General features: G+C 39.1%; 1 protein-coding gene across 2 annotated transcripts in view; it reads left to right on the top strand.

Moving 5' to 3' along the window:
• alk (ALK receptor tyrosine kinase) overlaps positions 1-20,672 on the top strand; it is a 310,223-nt gene that overhangs the window by 120,457 nt on the left and 169,094 nt on the right. The window contains exons 2-3 of one of the 2 annotated variants that reach the window (XM_051395754.1): positions 6,660-6,770; positions 19,499-19,657. In XM_051395754.1, coding sequence (XP_051251714.1) covers positions 6,660-6,770; positions 19,499-19,657 — 270 coding nt within the window. The remainder of the gene's footprint in view (positions 1-6,659; positions 6,771-19,498; positions 19,658-20,672) is intronic. The other variant, XM_051395755.1, reaches the window with a different exon arrangement.

Genomic DNA, 20,672 nt, shown 5'->3' on the forward strand with positions numbered 1-20,672 from the left:
ATAAACATACGCATACATAGGCATGTTGCATAATTAATTACATTGGTGCTTCTTTCATTAAATCCGACACCCTGTGGCCACAAACTATTTTACAGAGCATAGCAAATGAGAGCCCGTCTATCTGTGAATGAGTTGTTTTTATGCATTATTTGTGTATACTGGGCTGCCTGCTATCTTAAGAGGTGCTGCTGTATGTTTGAGAGCACAACTGGTGTAGCAAAGCCTCAAATATAAAAAGGGCATCAGTGTACAACAGCAAAATCATTTTCTTTAATGAGCATCAGTGAAGACCAGTTGACATCTCTCTATTGTCACTGCACAGCCCTTTCTTCCCCTGGATAATGGTTTCAGACCGAAGCCTTAAGATCCATTTCTTTGATAAAATTATTTGGTGTACACCTTGAGAGACAAACCAGTGCTTGATCTTACTCTAAATTCTGGTTACATGTGTCAAACAAACATACATTACTTAGGGGAGCTGTCAGAATGTATTCCTGTGATGGTACTTCAGGAGTTGATGTTAGGCATAGCAGGTATTTCATCACATCTCTGATCATTGCAAAGTTTATTACACTAGCAGCTCATTTACAAACTGCATGTTTAACATCCAAAGCAAACAGTTAACAGAGATCCTTATCATGTGTCACTATTCACAACCTCTATTCTTCTGCTAGAGTAGACCATTTATAATATCTAACATTGCACTCTGTTACTCGAGTTTTACTTCTAAAATCTGCCCATTATTGCTCATTATGTGAGCCATTTCTTCTCTCTGCAGGCTGTAATGCTGGCATCTTGCTTTTAAAATTTAGTGACAGCTCCCTATTCAGTGACAGCTATCCAAGAGGGAGAGGTGAGTTTGCTGAGATCGCCTCTTTCTGCAGAGAAGAGGTTGCATCATTGGAGGCCTTAAGTCAGGTTTCACGGGCAGCACTCAGAGTTAATAAGCAGCATCCTACAGTTGAATCGAAATCCCTGCTTGTTTACAAGACAGGGGATATGGCAAAAAAAATCCTGTACCAACATCTTATGACAAACGCAGAAAGCCTCTTAGAGACAACTTATCCCCCACTTAAAGCTAACAACAAGCACGCTAGGTGGCATATTAACATGAACACTTTAAATCTGCCTCCCCTGTTTAACCCCGTTTAACCTTGGATGCCAGTTGTTAGAATGAGTCTTAAGCCTTAGAAAAACTTGACACCTCTATTACAGTAGATGAGACATTTATGAATTATTTAAAGTCATCATACTCTTGTTTAAAGACTGTTTAATTAGGGATGTGGTTACTGCCTTGGTTCTGTTGGTAGAGGTCTCCAGCGAAAAGTGTGATCAGGAGGAAAGTGTGCGTACGAATGACTGTGTACACACACATGGGTGTTTTGGGGTTGGGGAGCCAACGTGTCTGGAATTCTGCAAAGGTCTTAATGAAAGTCGGAGTGCTTAGTGGACACGAGGGCTCCTCTGATGGAAATCAATGCGGTCTTTTGTAGCAGAGAGAGAGCAGCCAATTCTTGGCCTCAGCTGCCTGATGTGGTGCTGGCAGACTTAGACGAGCATTTAATGGTACATCACTGGGCTGGACAGGTAATCAATTTATTTAGGCACTAATGTATGTATCCCAAGGTAAATCTTTAATTAAGGCGCAAAAAGAAGAGGACAATTGTCATGCAGGAAGCCAAGGAGTATGAAAATCAAACAGCGTAAATGGATGGCTTCCTCATTTCCCTTTTTAATTAGCTGGAAATGCTTGATAGTCTAAGCGTCTTTGTTAAGCTTGATCTTCTCACTAAAGCAAGGCTCATAAACGCAAGGCAAGCTCCTATGACCAACAAATTAGAAATGTCTGTTTAACTGGACTGCAAAATTTGCAGAATCCATGATTCCAGTGAAGACCCTGCCAGCTGCCACACCTTGCATAGATCTACAGATCCACTACCTGTACTCTTATCCTCCCAACCCTTTTCATGGGTAATTGGCTTCATTTCTGGATCATTGCACTATTGTGAAACAAAGCCCACAAGCACCACATACAGCATGTATAGTACTGTCCCCTTAAAAGTGTTCACTCTTCTCCTACCTTGTGAGCTGTTCTGTGTGTCTTCCCCTTGTGCTTAAGTGCTCCACATTTTGAAGGATTCTGCCTTTGGAACTATCCACTTCCATCTCACTAAAACAAAAGACGTGGATATGGACATTTGAATGATTGAGGGTCAAAAAGAGACAGACGGATGTACTAGACTGAGAGAGATGTATGTTCATGAATAGCCATGTTTAAATGACGGTTTGAGTCAAGCCTCATTGATTAATCCACTAAGCATTTGAAGGATTTCAGAGTGTGGGTGGGACAGAATTAGACTGTTCACTGAGCTGAGATACCTCTCCTCTGTAGTGGTGAATTATACAAGGAATGCTGGCTACAGGAGTGTATGGGTTTGTTATGCTCATACCTAGTGTGAGTGACAGGGTTACCAAAAATAACATTGTCCATGAATACATTTTGAATGACATTATTACAGCTAGAATGTTTATTGGTGCAGGCCACAGAGTCAAACTAAACTGATAAATAATTTATAATTGTTATGTAAAGTTGTGTTTCCGTGTTATCTTTTAACACTGCAAAATATTTAAAGATGCTTTCACTCACTCACTCACTCACTCACTCACTCACTCACTCACTCATCCCATGACCTTGGGGCTGTAGGGTTGGCCTGCTTAGGCAGTCGGGGATCTCACAGCTCTCCTTCTGCTGTGCGTGTCAGGGTTGTGGAGCTGCAGCCAGTCCATTCCTTGATGTTGTGTAGTCAGGATTTCCTCCGCCTGCCTCATCATTGTTTACCTTCTACTGTCCCCTTTAGGGTGGTCTTTGACAGGGAGGTGTGTTGTGAGACGTGTCTGGATCATTAACGATGCACCTCCCCTTATTTATAAAACCTTTCTTAAAATAAGCTCACAATTTCTCAACTGCTGGATGTATTAGACATTTTTGTCTGATTTCTGAATTGTCACAACACATCTAAATGAGCTGGGATTTGATTAATAAATTGGATTCGGCTGTGGAAACAAGAATCTTCCACACCAATCTTCAAATTATTTATATGACACCCCTGTTTTTTCCTACTAGATGAAATTCCAATCAATTCCTGTGATTTCCATTATTATTACTTTTGGTTAATTGGAGCTTAGCTCAAACTGTAGAACTTAGTTGGCAACACTCCAGATTTCAATAGGCAGAGAAAATCGAGCTTAGCTTAGCATATAAAAAAGACGTTCATATTTGGAATCAGCTTGTGAAAACAAACTTGGATTAGGGTAGGGCTTTATTACATCACATTCATTTCCACTGCCAAAGGGAAAATTCAGCCAAAATAAGAAGACTGTTCTTATTTGCACATTTCACATTTTTATTTGTAGAAAATGAAATAGAATTGTTTTATACCATTATACTTTTACAAAAATGCTAGCACAATACTGATTTGTCAGATTTGATGCATAACTGCCTCTTACTCATCGTACATGATACATGTAAGGTTGTGTTAGCCATGTCCCAACTACTTCTTTCTCCATGGCCTGTTGGTTCATCAAATGAGAGACAGAATATCCATCAACTTTTCAAAAGCTCAACAGTGAGATGAAAGGTGTACATATTCACTTTTCCAGGGCTTGTGATAAGTTAGTATAACTGTGGTAAACATCAGGGTAGCTTTGCCTTAAAGAAAAGGGTAACTCACTGGGTCTATTAATAGTGTATTGACCACTAACCTGCACTTACTGTACTTAGTTTTTATTTAGTTTAATTTGAATGTTCTTTGTCATCAGCAGTGAGCAGGCTGGTTTTGGTATAAAAGAGGAGCTTTTACACCTCACTTTGAAACAGAAAGGTCTTCCCTCAAACTAAAGTTCAATCAATTAATACATTCAAATAACATTTTATGTAAAAACAATTTCTATTCATTATTCTAATTGTCCTAAAATGGAATAACTAACAGTATAACTGTTTTAGGGTACTATTCCCTGAAACTTTGAACCCCCCAAAGCTCTGTACTCAGCATGGTACAGTCTGAGTTCTCTCTGCTAAAAAGCCCACTGGATACTTTAACTTCCTGTTTGGCAGTTTGGATCTATGACTAGCAGGTGGAATTGGTGTGAGCTCATGCAACAACCATTTTGTTAATTGAAGTTGAATATAACCAATAAATTAGTTTGAGCTGAATGTATTAATAAATGTATAGGTTATTTAATTTGTCATACTGAAATTACTTTTATTAGCAGATTAGCATGCTCAGCTCCATCTTTTTCACAGTAGCCTAATACAATATGTGCACCACTACTGGCACAGTACCAATTCACATGTCATTTACATGAGGGGTGAAAAAAGAATCGTGGGAAAGTGCCTCTAAAGGCAGCCATGGGGCTAAATGCCTGTCTCAGGTCTCCTTGACCTGTTCAGACTACAGGGCATAATTATGAAATATCAGGACATATTGCCAGCCTTGCCTACAAACAGTCAGAAATACCACGCCCATGATAGGCAACTTAGCCAGATAGCTTGTCAGCCCATCTGTCAGTCAGTCAGAAAGCAAGCCACCTCTCCCAACAGGCGGTAGGTCAGCCAGCCAGTCAGCTCCCCCAGAAGCTTATCAGTTTGTCTGAAAGTCAGCTCTAGCAGCAGCCTGCTAGCTCATGCAATAACCAAGCAGTCAGCCAGTTTTCCCTGTAGCAACAGCTGTTGACCCCAGACCAGGCCACAATCAGCTGCTCTGGCCTGGCCCATCAATGGGGAAAAGAAGGGTCACAGCAGCATGTGGTGATGTTCACCTTTGAGAGGAGACAGGCTCATCCAGGCCCAGACCATCTCTTCCAACTCAGGCAACAATTCCTGATCTTTTTGCCTGATTGTAAAAGAACTGTCCTTTCCAGACACACAGTCAAATTAACAGGGCTAATCAGTACTGTAACCCATTTTCATTCATTTTCTTACACTTGAGTTCTGTAAACCATTTTTATTTATGAGTTATTGGTACTTTTCTTTTCACCCTGATAAATACTTTATTTTGTTCGCATCTATTTTGTCCTTTTATATAGGTGCGTTACAACTGCACTGAGACAATGTCACATTATCCATTCCTGTTGACTTGGGAATAAAAGCCTGATACTGTGCTCGACCCTTTTTCCATCTTGATGTCATTTTGTTATTAGCCTTTCCATTAAGGCTTAAAACAACACAAGCTGTCATTGTCACAGTGTAATACCAAAAGCAGGCCACCGTCCTTTTGTAAAGGTTTAAATGATTTTCAAACAAGGTAAACTTCCTCTCATTTGGAACAACTACTGTGTGGATATTTTTAATAATTAATAGTGCAGAGTTCACATGTATCAGTTGTGTGACTTGATATCTTACCATGCCTATATGCTTGCTAAAAGCATTTGTATATCTCAAGAATGTCAGCAAACTGTAGAGCTCTGCTGTGATAAAACAGACATAAGGGATTTAGAAGTGAATTGCTAGCAGAGAAAATTTAAGACCTTGGATAATAACACTACTACACTATATCTCTTAATTGTATGCCAATACTTGTAGCATTAAAAATGCAACTAATTTACAATTAGTCTAACATAATTCTGATATGGATTAATGTACCTAAACCTAAACTCCTCTTCAGGTCATCTGGTGTATGTGTCAATGGAAGTCATGCTAAGGAAGAATAAACTCTGAATAGTGTTTGTGTGTGTGTGTGTGCTTTGGAGGAAACCAAAATGTGGTCTGTTCAGCGCCCTGAAAGGCAGCATTTGTGATGAATCGCTCTTTAAGGCTCATTTGAAATGAGTGCAGGATTTATGCAGGAGTCTCCTTCCTAGGCAGTGGTGTATTGGTCTGTGACTGTGTACTAATTATCCATGGACTAAGGACAAAGTGAGAGAGATGGCGTGTGTGTGATGGCAGTGTGGGGAGGTGGGGTACAGAAGTATAAGAGAAAGTTGTTGCATCTACTTTACAGTAATAGACTCCTGTTCGATCTTGTGATAATTAGTCTGAGTTTAGAAGGTGAGGACAGAGTCAAACATAATTAGACAAACCTGTCCTCAGGTAATTATGCAGCCCATCGATATCCAATAACCAATTCATACAGGCCCCTGGACTTTTTTTTTTAAACTATGGCTCAACTTCATTGTGTCACTGCTCAAGTCTTACAGCTATTAATCTGCAGTAGCAATACTGTAGACATTTCATTGACATAAAAATGCTGAAGTTGATAAGGTTTTTTTTATTAAATTGAGAAATAAGTTGAAATACCACACACCATATTTCAATGCAACTGCAAAAATTCTTATCACGGCTGAACTATTACTTTGTCACTCTCCATTCAGATAAAAGCCCTATGAAGCTTTACAAGGGTTTCACCTCGTCTACTCGTTAGTACACCAGTGGGACGGGCTCTGCGTTATAATAAGTGGTTTCAGTAAGCTCACACAACATTTACAGACTGTAATACTGGAGCCATGAATGAGTTGGACTACTACATGGATGCCAAATCGATGGCAACCAGCCAGCCCAAATAAACAAAGCAAGCAATTAAACACCTTTAAGTTTTAATTATGGTTTTAAGCCTGTGCAGCACATGCTCTGAAAGTAAGATGTGGATTTGCTGTTTTTGCAGGTGAACAATTGGCTGGTAGGACCATTGCCGGAATTCCTAGAGGGTACTGGAGCTTCTCCTGGGTAGCCGAGGACGACCTGAGCTTTCCCAGCGACTCCATGCCCGCATCAGGTGAGTTGGACATTGCCAGCCCTCCTCAGACAGACTAAGGCGCCTCTGTCCTCAAAAGATCCTTTGCTCCCAATTGGCCATGACACCTGGCATCAGCTCTCCATCAGCACACATAAACGTCTCTGTCTTGCCTGCCCTCTAGCACTGGCATCGTCACAAAGCTGGGTGTCTGTTGATCAGCCTGTCCGTGACCCACTCAAGGACCCAGATAAATTCTTCTAGTATCCAAAGACACCTGGAACAATCCACAGTGCTTATTGAATTAGTTAGTATTAGTCTCTGTGGGAAGCTGATCTTGTTAGAGTGCAAGTAATAAAATACAACAGTTAAAATAAAACTAAACAATAGTAAAATAAACAATAGTACAACAACTATAACGATGACAGTGGAGAACGATATCGTTGGGATCACTTTCAGAGTGATTTGATGAATGGCCTTTAGCACTGATGGGGTCTCCCCTCACAGTATTGAAATCGTGAAATCTTTCTTCATTTGCTTTTTTCTCAGACTGTATCACATCTTGTCTCCCCTGTGTCACACAGGCTGTGTGTATATCTCACTCGCTCGAGTTGCAGTTCAGTTTTGATTGGCTGAGCAGCATCATGTTAGAGGATTCTGGGCAGCTAAAACAGTAAAAAGTAGTAAAGCTATGCCGTTTAAAATAGATAGATAGACTCTGCATGCTACAATGACTTATCAGTGGTGCTCAACCTTTCCGTTATTTGTTTTAATTTAGTTTTTTACACAAATACCGTAATTTTTTGTATAGAATCTATATTGTACAATAAATGTCTTATCACAATATCCAGTATGTAACAGTGCTAGAGTTGTTGGAAAGCATATTCAACGCAGTTACTAAAATATTATCATTATTGGTATGCAGTACAATACGCATGAAAAGAACACAGGATCAGAAAATTTATACAATCTTTTACCATGTCATACAAAATGGTTAATATTTTTAACAAAACTGAAATCAAATGTGATGGTAAAGAAATTTACAACAAAATGAACCAGAAGTCTTTGAAGAGGACTATATTTTGGTTAACTATAATGAATGTCCATAATTAAGTTTTGTTAAAAAATAAATTCTTTTAAAGATGGTAGGGATGCACTGATCCACATTTTTTCACTTCCGATCCGATCCCGATACCTGAATTTGGATATCAGCAGATACCGATACTATTCCGATACCAGAGCTCCGTTTGCTTTGATATTATTATCATTATTGTTGATTTTATGAGGCTGAAATAAACTCCTCAACAGGCAAGTATGATATATACTTATGTATGCATGTATGTCCCAAAGGGCAACTTGAGGTAAGTATAAGATCAGAAAAGGAAGTCAGAAAACAGGAAATCCTGTTAACAGGAAAAATCCCATCCTGAAAACAAATATGCAACTGTAAGGGTTTCAAATTTATTGTCATGTCAATATTTATTAAATTCCCAAAATGTCAAATAATTGAAAAATAAGAAAAGTGTAATAAGTGTAAACATCTTACACACACACACACACACACACACACACACACACACACACACACACACACACACACTAATCCCTTCAGCTTTCACGTTGTCTGCCTGGAGTTTACCTTGTTTTTAGAATGACTCCAGAAGTGATTCCTGACAGCTCCTTTTGTCTTTCTGCCCCTGCTCTTCTTCTTCATATAGATTTCCGGCAGTTTAGACGCTTCTAGGCGTATTACTGCCCTCCTCAGGAAGTCACTCTAAGGATAATGTTACTGCTTCAAATTTTCATATATAGCCCTGTATCGTGTAAGAACTGTAATACTACTTTAACAATCAAGTGGTGGTTCTCATTTTGACCCCAAAATCCTTGTGCTCTTTTGTGTGGTGCTTTTTTAAATGATTGATTGCGTTCGTAGTGTTGTACAACGCGAGGGAGCTTCCGCCTCTCTGAATCACGGCTTTGCTAGCTGGCTGCAAATTGCGGAATGGATTTTCCTGAGCGGGGGCGTGTCTCATAACTCTGTGTCTCATTGAGCCTCGCCTCCGTTCAGGAAAACCATTCAACAGTTTGCAGCCAGCTAGCAGACTTGTGGAGTCATTTCAGCAGACAACGTTAAAGCGCAGACATGGCTCATGGATATCGGATATCTCCGCAGGTTGGATCGGGAAAATCTGATACGTGAATTATGCTGGTATCGTACCGATACTGGATCGGACCAGCCCCATTTCTAAAAGATGGCATTAAAATTGTGGCAATGTTTGGTTCCTTCATTGTGATACACAAGAACAGGAGGCTGCAGCCCAATATTACAGCGCTGTGTGTGAGCATCTGCATAAGTAAGCCCAGAAGAGCTTTTGTGCATCCGCATCACGTCAGACACTCAAAGCCTATTCACATCACTTGGTGGCGACAGCTCCAGCGTGATTTTCTTGCCCCTTTCCAACCTCTTGGAGGGTGGCAGGTCAATCCTGTAAGTGATGATTCAAAGTCCCACCAGCACCAAACTGTCACCCAACTGTTTATGAAACACATCCTTGACTGTGAAACCCTGGGACCTTGCTTTGGCTGCCTGTGGCTGTGACAGCCTGCAGTGGACCCAACTGTAATTGGTGTCAGTTAGACAACGGATCACCCCACAGTTTTTTAATCAATCAATCCGTCATGCTCACAGCACACTGCATATTCGATTGTCATACAATGGCAGTACTGACCTCTCATCTCTAGTATGTTAGCAAACCAGAACAGGAGATGTTTTCACTGTTTAGTGATTAGTGAGCCGAGCGTGATCAGCCAGCGTGATGGGGCTGGAGCAGGAAGGATCACATCTGGGCAGTAAAAAAAGCCAGATGACTACAAAATGCTCCAAATGAATAATGACACAGTTGAGTGAAGCAAATTAAATTGTGATATTATATCTAATATATTTTACAAATTTGTATGCATCTTATTGTATTGTATTCTCCTCTGATGATAACTGATTATATATTATTTTATATATATATATATTTTTGTCTTTTATTTCGATAGATCGAGTTTCACAAGCCAAGATAATTAAAATCCCTTATGAGTTTTTGATGCTTCCTACTTCTTGAAGGGGTTTTTAAAGGTTAGGTAACATTGAATTGTGTTACATAGGACAGCTTTAGAGGATGCTGAGAAAAAAGGTTTGGGAGAGGACAGGTCTCAACACACGGTGAACATGGCTTTAGGTGCAATGATACATCTCAGCTTTCCCTGCAGCATCTGCTGTACTCTGGCATTTATTACCTACCACAAAAGCCAACACAGACCTACTGGATACTCACCACCAGCTGCCCTCATACTCTCCCTTCCTCCCTCCTGCCTCCATGCTTCCATTAGCAGCCTTTAGCTGCAGGGGCTACAGGCTAAGCCAACTCCCTTATTTGCATTTCAGTGCTGGTAAGCTGACTTTGTTGCCACTTTGTGTCAGTAGTGTCAAAGCCCTCTGACCTGATCTCTCTACTGCCTCCGATCTACAGTGTGTCATCTTCCCTTGGGGAACAGCAGCAGGGCAGCCTGTTGCCATATTCTTTTTAGTAAAACCCTTCCCATACGCCATTTTTCTCACTCTAGACCTATTCTCTTCATCGAGATGGATTGTCCTGGTTCAGCTGTGGCTGCCAGCTGTAACAGAGGCACTCAGATGGATGCTAGCCACTTGAGGAGTTGCCGTGCTCTACAATAGAACATCTGCCTCACTCAGCTGGTAGTGCTGTTCTTGTGTAATGAGACACAGCAGTGGAATAAAACACATTTGCAAAGGCGGGGTATAAAAGATAGAGCAGTGGTGCAGGTGCTTAAATATGGCATCCTCCTGGAGTATAGCATCATTTAGCCCTTCCAACCATCCTCATGTTGTAGAGGATAGCTTGAGCCCCTGAGCATTTATTTGCCTGTGGGACTGGTTTAAACAAATATTTTTTTTAATATGTTGCAATATTCATTTACAGGGTGTCAAAGAACACAAATTTCAGGGTGATGCAAAAGCCGTTGTTTATTGTAACACAGAGTATAACAGAAAAGACAGCAAATCTTTAACACCAATTCTCAGCATCTCTAACAAACACTAAGGTGTCATTAATATCATGGCATTAGTCTTACACATTGAATTTACCAATCAGGAGTAAACTGGAGATTATGTTTGACGGCTACTTTAAATGTATCAGGATTGAAATGGAAATTACAAAGTAATTAAATTAATGGAAACATCTACTCAGTATGGCTGAATCTGGCTTTAAGATGCACAGTTGGTAATGTGAACAAAATAATCAGAGAAACATTTTATTTTAAAATACAGAACACCCCCATGTGTGAGTTTGATGGGTAGCAGCCGATTGCTGCCACAGGTGCTTTTCTAGTTGTTAATTTGTTGAGAATCTCTGAATCGTGGGACCAATTTGAAAACAAAGTGGAAATTCATTGGCCAAATTAACAGAATTTGCTGACAATAATTTTCTTCTGCTGCTTATAATGGGTCAGAATTGTTATTGACTTGAACAATGTGAAACTGGCAAACTGTTTTAGTGATTTGGAACATATACTGTAAGGCAAAAAGATTTTTAATGTTTCTGGTTTTGTCAATAGTTTCTTCAATATCTTCAAGGCTTTAGAAGGTGTGTTGTGAAGAATTTCTCTTGACCTCCTGCCAGCCTGCCGCCTTTGTAGTTTTGAAGAGTGGATGCTATGGATAAGCTGAAGGAGTTCACAAGGAATGGGAAGCCTGGCATTTGACTTTGATCCCTTCTGATCTAGAATCAGAAGCTGTCACGTGCAGTTGATGAAAAAAATGTTGATGAGCCAACTGTTCCATCTACCCCAAAACTTGTAGACCTTCTTTTTGCATCCTGTTGATCATGTTCAAACCCTAATATAAAAACCAGTGAAGAGAACCAATTTAATTGCTTTGAAAAAGGGGAGCACAACTGATTAATATCAACTCATTTTGGGTAAAGAAACACAAGGAACAAAATAAGCAATTCCTTAATCATTTGTTTCCTCAATTATTTCTTTATACCTCTCATACGTGTCGTTTGTCAAAATCACCTGCCACTCATTTCTCTGTATGTATTTGACAGGACAGCTCCGGCTTTCAGAAGGGGAAATTAATTTGCCTTAAACTAAAACTTAGGCCATGAAAAGTATAATGGATACATAAATAAGCGCAGTCAGACACAATCTCATTGTAATCAGGAAATAAACATATTCATCATCTCAGTTAAAGGGTTTCGTGGGGAAATTTGTCAGCAATATTTTTACTTTCAATCCACAAAGAGACATACATTGTTTGATGTAATTTATTTGATGTCAAAAGCACTCCTGTGCAAATCCAGCATCTCATTTTTTTTAAACATGTAATCACATAGTTGTGCACTACTGGGAATTGACTAGTTCATTTATATACAAGATTAAAATGGCCACAGTTGGCTCGCATCTCAGTGACCTTAGGCAGTGTAACGCAACACACCACTCAATCTCTGCTCAATTTGATGAATGAGGTCAGGGTCGTAGTGTCGTGATTGGCTCATTAACCAATGAAACACTTGTTAACACAGTCAGAACCACTGGCAAATGCTCTGCTTAATTAGTAACGGGACCAAGATTTACCATTTGTTTTTTACAATTAATTAATTCCCTTTAAAATACCCGAGTACATTCATTGTATGGGCAACCCCATTTACAGGCCTTGTTTACAGGGATCTGCTGCCTTTTTTATATTCAATAACCAACCTATGTTATAAAAGCAGCACCATTCACAAAGGGGAGGATTCTCTGTTACAGCATCCACTGCATTTACATGTGGAGCTGGGGAAATTACATACATGGGAATAATCCCTCAAACTATGTGTAGTATGGTTCACTGAAGCCTTTATAAACAGTATTGCCCCTGATCATCCATGTAGCAGATGCAGAAAGACATGTCACAAACCATTATTGTTATGTTGTTTGTTTTGGTCTTTTTCTTTTTTCTTTTCATGGCCTTAAGGTAACATTAGATTAGTTGAGGCTGTAAATGAACATATTATTCATCCGCTTCCTTAATACGAAATTACATGCAGGAATCAGTAATTGGCTGTCTTAAGCTTCACAGATTTACAATCTTTAAACCCCATGATGCTTTATGGCTTCATGCAGTCTCATCCTGAGCATCACTGCAACCAACGACCACCATCTATGGGGTATTAGAATTCATAGATTGCCTTTTATCATCAAAGCCTGGTGTGCTGCTGAGAGCCCATTGAACTGGCCTACAAAAACAGGGTTTGAGTAACAGATCCATTAAAAACAATCATAATGCGATTATAATCAATATTGTTCTCTGGAAGCATTAATAATGTATTGGCTTACAGGACTGATGGAATTATATTCAGATGTGATGACATAAAATTAATGGTGTGTAGACTGGAGAAGGAAGAAATTAAACCTTTTGAAATAATATCTCTGTGAATGCACATGGCAGCTCTTTTGCTTGAGCTTCTATTGCACTTCATTCAGATCGAAGAAGCTGAATTATGTTTAGACATTGCATAATGTTGACATAAATCAGTGCCAGTACTTTCACCAGTGACTATATATCTCTTTTCTGTTATAAAGCTTGTCTGTCAAATCCACTGAGCAAAAATTATTTAATCTGGCATGTATTGTAACAAAGACATTATTATTTAGATAGTTACAGAAATGTAACTTTGTGCTAAATGCATTTTTATCATAACTTGGAACATGCCTTTGCTTAAAGAAAGTGTCAGGGTCTGGAGTGATGTTACACCAATGAATTATAGCTTGTGGAGCCAGTTGAATATGGGCAGATTTTACATTTTCAATTCTACTTCTCAGCCTTTATTTCTTCTTTAGTTAGTGACCTGATGAAAAATGTAAAGTTGTTAACTGTAGGGATCCAGTTATCCAAAACCAAAATATTGTTATGGAAATACTTTTACAGACATGCGTTTCTGACCTATTTCCTTTTGTATATGAATTTTTGAAAAGCTTGATATTTTATTTTTCTAAAGCTAACGGGACCTTTGAATTATTATGGAATTTCCCCCATTATTCACAAAGGTAAAATGCAGCATGGTTAATTTACTTACTTTCACCCAGTTATAAGTTATATCCTATTATAGCCCTATCATACAAGAGTTTTAAATCTAAAATACATACTTTTGTCTAAAATAGAAACAAAAATTAAGCACCTACATTTTTCTCTCTGAGATATTAGTTTTACAGTGAGAACCTGATTTAGTTTCAGATGGTGTTTCTAGTAATTACTCTGTGCTTGGGGACAAATGAAATAAATATTTAAAAAGACAAAACACTTTTTAACAGGGAAATCTGTGTCATGATGACCTGCTCTTTATAATATAATTAACTGTGCCAAAACATTAGGGGGCAACCAAGGATACCTTTTTGCAGACACAATTGGAGAAAACTCAAACTGTGTGGGAAACATTTTTTCAGGTACCTGCCATTTCTTTAAATAGCTCCTCCAGTTGCTTTGACTAAATTGTACAATGGTGTCATGAAAAGGTAAATGAACCCATGCTTAGTAATGTCAAAAAAGGATATGATTACATATTCAGAGGATATTCTAGTTTTGAAAAATATCTAATATGTGACTGGGAATGAATGGGCCGTAAACACCATGTCCCGGGTCATTTGGAAAGTCATCAGTTCTTAGTCACTTTGCACATGCACAAGGTGGGCGAAATTGGATGACAGATCCACATCTTGCTCGCCAGTTGAATCATATCTCTCATCCTCATTTGGCGGCACACAGAAGTGCTTAGCTCGTCAGTGTGCCAAGTGCCTTTCTGCATGCATTAATATTGGTATGATATCTGAGGGTTGAAAAATGTGAGGAGACAGCTCTAAAGCTTATGTCTGTTACTTTATTTGAGTGGTAAGTATGCAAATGTATCTTTGTGAAACATACATACCTCATTTGCATGCACACATAGACATTTGAGTCCAAGCGCAGTTTTGTTGTAAAAACTTGGGCAGTTTGCTGACTCACAGCGCAAGATGGGTTGACATTAGGTAAATAGTCGTTAAACGCTATGTAGCTGAATATAAGTAGTTACTGATGAGCATTTTGTCAACCCCTGGTGAATGGTGCAATCAATGCATTCTTGTATGGAATGTAAATGTGTTTGTTTAAATCTAAATGAGTCAAAATAACTCCTGATCCCAGCTCAGTGCAACTTTAATGCCTCCACTTATGGTCAGTTGAACACAGTGCGTCATTCCACCCATGCTACATAGAAATTTATTGAATGAAAGGAAATGGGCTTTCACTGCAACCTTGAACTTCTCAGTTTCTCCACATCTCATCAGCCCTCAAGGTCCCCAGTGGCGATGAGCTACTGGAATCAATGTTTTTGGCCAAAACCATTACCCTTACTGGCACTAAGTGGTTGGGAACGACTGCCGCTATGATTCCTCTGAAGGCAGCTGCCTCCTCAAGTGGACAGCCATGTAATTTAAGGGAAGCCTTATGCAGCCTTGATGCCACCTCATTAGGTAAAGCTCCTTTTAAGCATTCAGTCTAACGTCTCAATTCACTGATAACTCGTTTAAACTGTGTTCTAAGTCTCATAATATATGTTAAATACTGTACAGTCAAATATTTAAGGGGATTAAGGATATCTCTGTTAATAGAGAGATATATGCAGTGGGGACGCTGGAAATACAAAGGAGTAGAATTGAATATTAGACAGAAAGTTTGCTATGCATAAAGTGCAAATTTGGTTAGACACGTTCACAGAAACACCTGACAGAGACTCTAACATCAGCTTTTGGTATTTATAAGAGTTAGCATAGATGACAATAAGCAAACATACTAAATAAAAACATCAAGATGTTATGGCAAGTTGTTAAAATAAGAGTAAAAGTACATGTTTAGCACCACACTCAACAGAGAGAGATGTAAGAAAGCGCACTGCAGTAGGACCATATAACTTTTGGTGTTCAATGCACATGACAGATTTTTCTTCCATTTACTGTTTTTTTTTTTTCCTTCCTTGCCAGTATATTTTCAGCCAAAGCCCCATATACAGTGCTGCTTTATTAAACAAACTTCAAACATCCAACTATAATAACATTTATAATACTGTAGAACTACATATAAATGTGTTTGCAGAGAACCCATTCATTATTGTTTCCAGATATTTAAAATTGACAGCAGTTTTAACATGCCGTCCACAGACTGTGACTGGCTGGGTTACAAAGTTTGCTACTGGTTTTTCCTTGTACCGAAGGCCAGCCCAAACCATGTCTTCTGACTTGTACAGACTCGAGAACTGCTATTATAACATTAGTTTAATAGTTTTAGTGTATTTTCAAACTCAGAAAATGAGATCAAACACAGGCCTGTGTGACATTGGTATGTTCTCTCTGTGGTCTATTAGAAAGTCTTTATCTAAAGAACAACAGCACTGTTAAATCTACGATGGTACAAGCTCTGCAGTACAAAGTATGGTATCAGGGTTTAACAGGATGAACTAAAATTTAAAAACTAAACTTTTACAAAGAGAAGAAGTGAGTGGTCTTGCTCTAAAATCAATACGTGAAATAGCTTCTGATTTCTAAGAGACAGACACAGTGTGACTAACCAACAAATGCTGAAAGCTACCTTTCCCAGATTTGCTGCCTCCCTATACTGTAGCTGTGGCACTGCATATATGAACAATGTACTGGTAAAAGCTACTTTATTGGTCTGATGACATTGGCCTATTATTATTATCTGCCTTTAAGTATGATAGAAGTGCCTCCCTAAACACAAGTTCTAATAAGACTTTTGCATTTAAAAGGTTCAGTATGTTTTTTTTGTTTGTTATTGTGAATCCTTTCTTATAAAGTGGGTAGATTAACCTGCCCTGACCTGGTTCCAGACCTCTATATTGATGTCCACATCTCTTTTCAGAGAAGTGAATACAATATGGCATTTTAGTCTGATAATCAGGTTACTATTCCAGCTAACTAAGAGTAAAATAGGGGTGGGTAAAAATATTGATTCATCACTGCATTGCAATATATTTTTTCCCAATTCAATATCGATTCATTAAATCCTCTGAATCGATTCAAGCCCCTGGCCAGTTGGGGCGGGGTGAGCAACACCTTTGTGTGATTTGCGTTGTACAGATGGAGGCCGCACTCGACCACACAACAACAACATGGCAACCGAAGCAGGTAGCAGCAGTGTTAAACCAGCACCTTCAACTTTAAAAGCAGACGTTTGGAGGCATTTTGGATTCCAGTGTAAACCCGGAACACAGAAAATAGACAAAAAGTTACTAGTAGTTAAACTACTTAAGCCGACACCATGCAGATGCTCTGCAGCAACCCGCGGCTAAACCTGTGGATTCAAAACAGACGCAACTCGACAGATCCTTCCTTTGCAAACTGCCACCAAAATCTGCCCGCACACATAAGATAACGGAGTCTGTGGCCGTCTTCCTATGTAAGGACCTACGACTGTACAGTGTTGTGGAAAACAGGGGTTTTAGGAAGATGGTATTCACACTCGAACTGCGATATGCCATATCAACACGCGAACACATGACGGAAGTCGCCGTCCCGAAGCTGTACACAGCGGTTTTGGAGTCGTTGAAGTATGCAATTATTTTAAAATTATCAACAGGCACTCTAATGAATTATTTGTGTAATTCTACTTATTACTGAATCGATATCGGAGCATTTAAATCAATATCGAATTGATATCGAATTGTGACCTAAAGAATCAGAATCGAATCGTGAGGTTCTTAACAATACCCAGCCCTAAAGTAAAAGCTCAAGATTTTGGTTGTTTGGACAAAAAAATATCTGTATGTACTGTATCTTCAGTCTAAAACTATGGCTGTCATTTGCCATCAGAAACCTATATTGGTGGGATGCAGGTGAGACGGAGGTAGAACACCACCATAGGACTGCATTCACTAGAAGCAGCAAATAAACTGTTGTTACCTCACTAATCAAAACTCTTGGCTACTACATTTCACTGCACTGATTTTGCGCCACCTTATACAGTAAGTATTGTTATGATTTGCAAAACCCTGCTAAGGGTATATTATTCATCACGTTGATGCCCATGACGTCACATCAAGCTTCCTCAAGTTCCTGACACAAATGCTTTATATGTAGTCCTAATGCTACGTGTCCCATTCAAATCCCAATTTGAATGTTCTCCTACTGTGTGACAAATGTGAGGGCCATTGGTCAGGTTTATTGTTCTTGCATTGATGGATTCACATTGTTTCATTTATGATCTATAACATGATTAGTTGTAGTCACGCTGCTGTTAGAAACATTGCGTTTGCTTCACTCTGTGACCTTTCTGGTGACTTAAACCACAGTAATGACTCCTGCACAAATAAATGAATGTTGATAAGCTAATTATGGTGAGCTTTTTACCCACTGTCAGTCTGCTGCATTAGTGTGTTGAATGAAGTGTTTACGTTGCAGTGTTCACAGGTTTAATGTGATAATTAATGGAGTATTACTTACACGTACTTACTTATGTGGTACTGGTGGCTATGACCGACTCCACCACTCTTAAACCCAGCCTGACTCTTACCACTGTTTTGTGTTATTGTGGAACAGAAAAATTGTGGAGGAAAGTGGTAAATAGAGAATGATGATTATACAGCACTCTAGTTCCTCTCCTTCAGAGCCTAGTGTGAGAAGTCATTTGAAAGTGACCAAGCCCCCTCAAACAGCGATTTACCAAGCCACAGGGATGAGTCTACATGAGGTGTGTCCACGGGGAGAGAAGGACAGATGGAGGCAAAGATAGAGACAGAGAGAGGATGAGGGGGAGGAGAGCTGACCCTTAATTTACTCTCTGAGCAAATTTTTAGGGAGGGTATTACAGCAGTAATACCTTAACTCCTATTGCACCCAGCCCTTTTCTTGACAGCAGCAATTTTTACATCAACACTGCATTTGTATAACCCACTCCCCTCCTCCCGTTGAAAAAGTGAGCTCCCTGCACCAAGAGTTGGGCTGTTATTAAAGCTGTTACTTCTTGCTTCATGGGCTGACACAACACAATGCTGTGTAGCCGAAAGTATGAGGCTATTAAAAAAAATATCCAAACTGACAAGGTCTTTCCTCCCTGAGCCTGTTGTTACCTTTTCTGTCTGGTCCTTTACAGGTGTAGACAAATCTGGAATGTAGCTGTATATTTAGCAGTCAGAGATTCTGCAGCAACAGTTTGAACACTACTGAGTGTTTAGACTGTAGTAGAGGCAGTACCTTGTTTGTCGTAACTGGACTTTCAATCAAAAGAGACAAAAATTAGTGCTACAGCAACATTATATATTTAATTGAACACCTCTTTTCCCCTGGCAGTGTATGTAATTAAAAGTTTCATTTGCTAATCAGACTGAACAAGGTGTTTTGAAATGTTTGTGTTGTGTTTTATTTTTCCAATCATCTTTGTCTGGTATTATTTAAGCAATCATAGAAGTATTTTGCTAGTGCGTTCAATTTTCTTTCCCAATGGATTTGGATTAATAAGATTCTAGTAAAGGCTTCAACATTCACTTTAGTTTTAGTGTTGTTTATTTATTGCGCTATGATAGCCACTTTTGAAAGTATATGTTGAAACTTCTTTTAAATTATTGTTGAAGAGTTTCCCTATTGATACTCATTCATTCTTATGATATTCTTTGTGTAAATTTGAGCAATATACCTGCCAAAGACGCATCTTCACATGTAAATGCCTCTTATTTTACCAGATCACCGATGTCCTGGCAGAACCTGTGATCAGCACCTGGAAAGTACGCCAGAGTTCACATGGAGCATAGTGGCTGACGGAGACCTGCGGGAGGAAAGAAACGAGAAAAACGAAAAGAAGGCAGGAAGTCCCCAGGGTTGGGAGGAAGGTAAGAATGAAGGTATCACATTCCCCCGTTGCCGGGAATTTCATTTTTCAACAAACTTCCTCAGTCTGCCACTTCTCAAGCTTTGATATTCTATGCGCATGTTGAACTATATAAAGAATGCATCATCCATTACTTTTAAAACACCTTTTTTAAAAGTCATCGTCAGTTGTGTTGTGCCACGCTTCTTTGGTGTTGTGCATTATGGCATACCACTCTGTTTATAAAGGCCTAGTGTGTAGGATTTAGTGCCATTTAGCAGTAAAGTTGCAGATTGCAACTAAGTGAACACTAATGCGTCTGTATTTGACAACCTAGGAATAAGTACGGACTGTGATGTGTGTAGGAGACACTACTGTGTCTGTGAAACTGTGAAACTAGTGAATAACACAGAATAACCGATCTAGAGCCAGTGTTTGATTTTCCCATTCTGGACTACTGTAGAAACATAGTGGTTCAACATGGTGGCCTCTGTAAAAGACCACCCGCTCCCTCTGTAAATAAAAATGGCTCATTCTAAGGTACCGAAAACAAAACAATTCTTATTAGTGATTATACACTAATAAAAACATACTTATAAATCTTATATTCTATTTCTACCAATAGATCCTCATAAATATTACACACCTTTTAAGCTACATACTTAACTATGTAAGTGCAGAAACTTACCTCACATACCAAAAAATTAACTAGTATAACATGTTTGCTATTGAGATATTACTTTTCATAAAGCTTTCTCAGGTAAAGAGCTGAATATAGTTTACTGAGCCAGTAGTTTGAAGCATCTTGTGGGCCCCTGCCTTCAAATCTTCCATATCCTCCAGCATCATTCATTTTCATACCTTGGAAGATGAGAAAACAGTTTCTGTCATCTTATCTCCTGAGGTGATTGTGAAATGGAGGGAGACAGAGGGGTCTATTTATTTCCTTAAATGTTTTTTTTTTTTCCCTATCATAAGGCACAAGTCTGAGACCAGATGGGTGGAGTGCTGGATGAAATTGGAAAAGTGAAATATATTGACTGCTAAGA

This window comes from Dicentrarchus labrax, unplaced genomic scaffold (genome assembly GCF_905237075.1).
Source record: "Dicentrarchus labrax unplaced genomic scaffold, dlabrax2021, whole genome shotgun sequence".
NCBI lineage: Eukaryota > Metazoa > Chordata > Actinopteri > Moronidae > Dicentrarchus > Dicentrarchus labrax.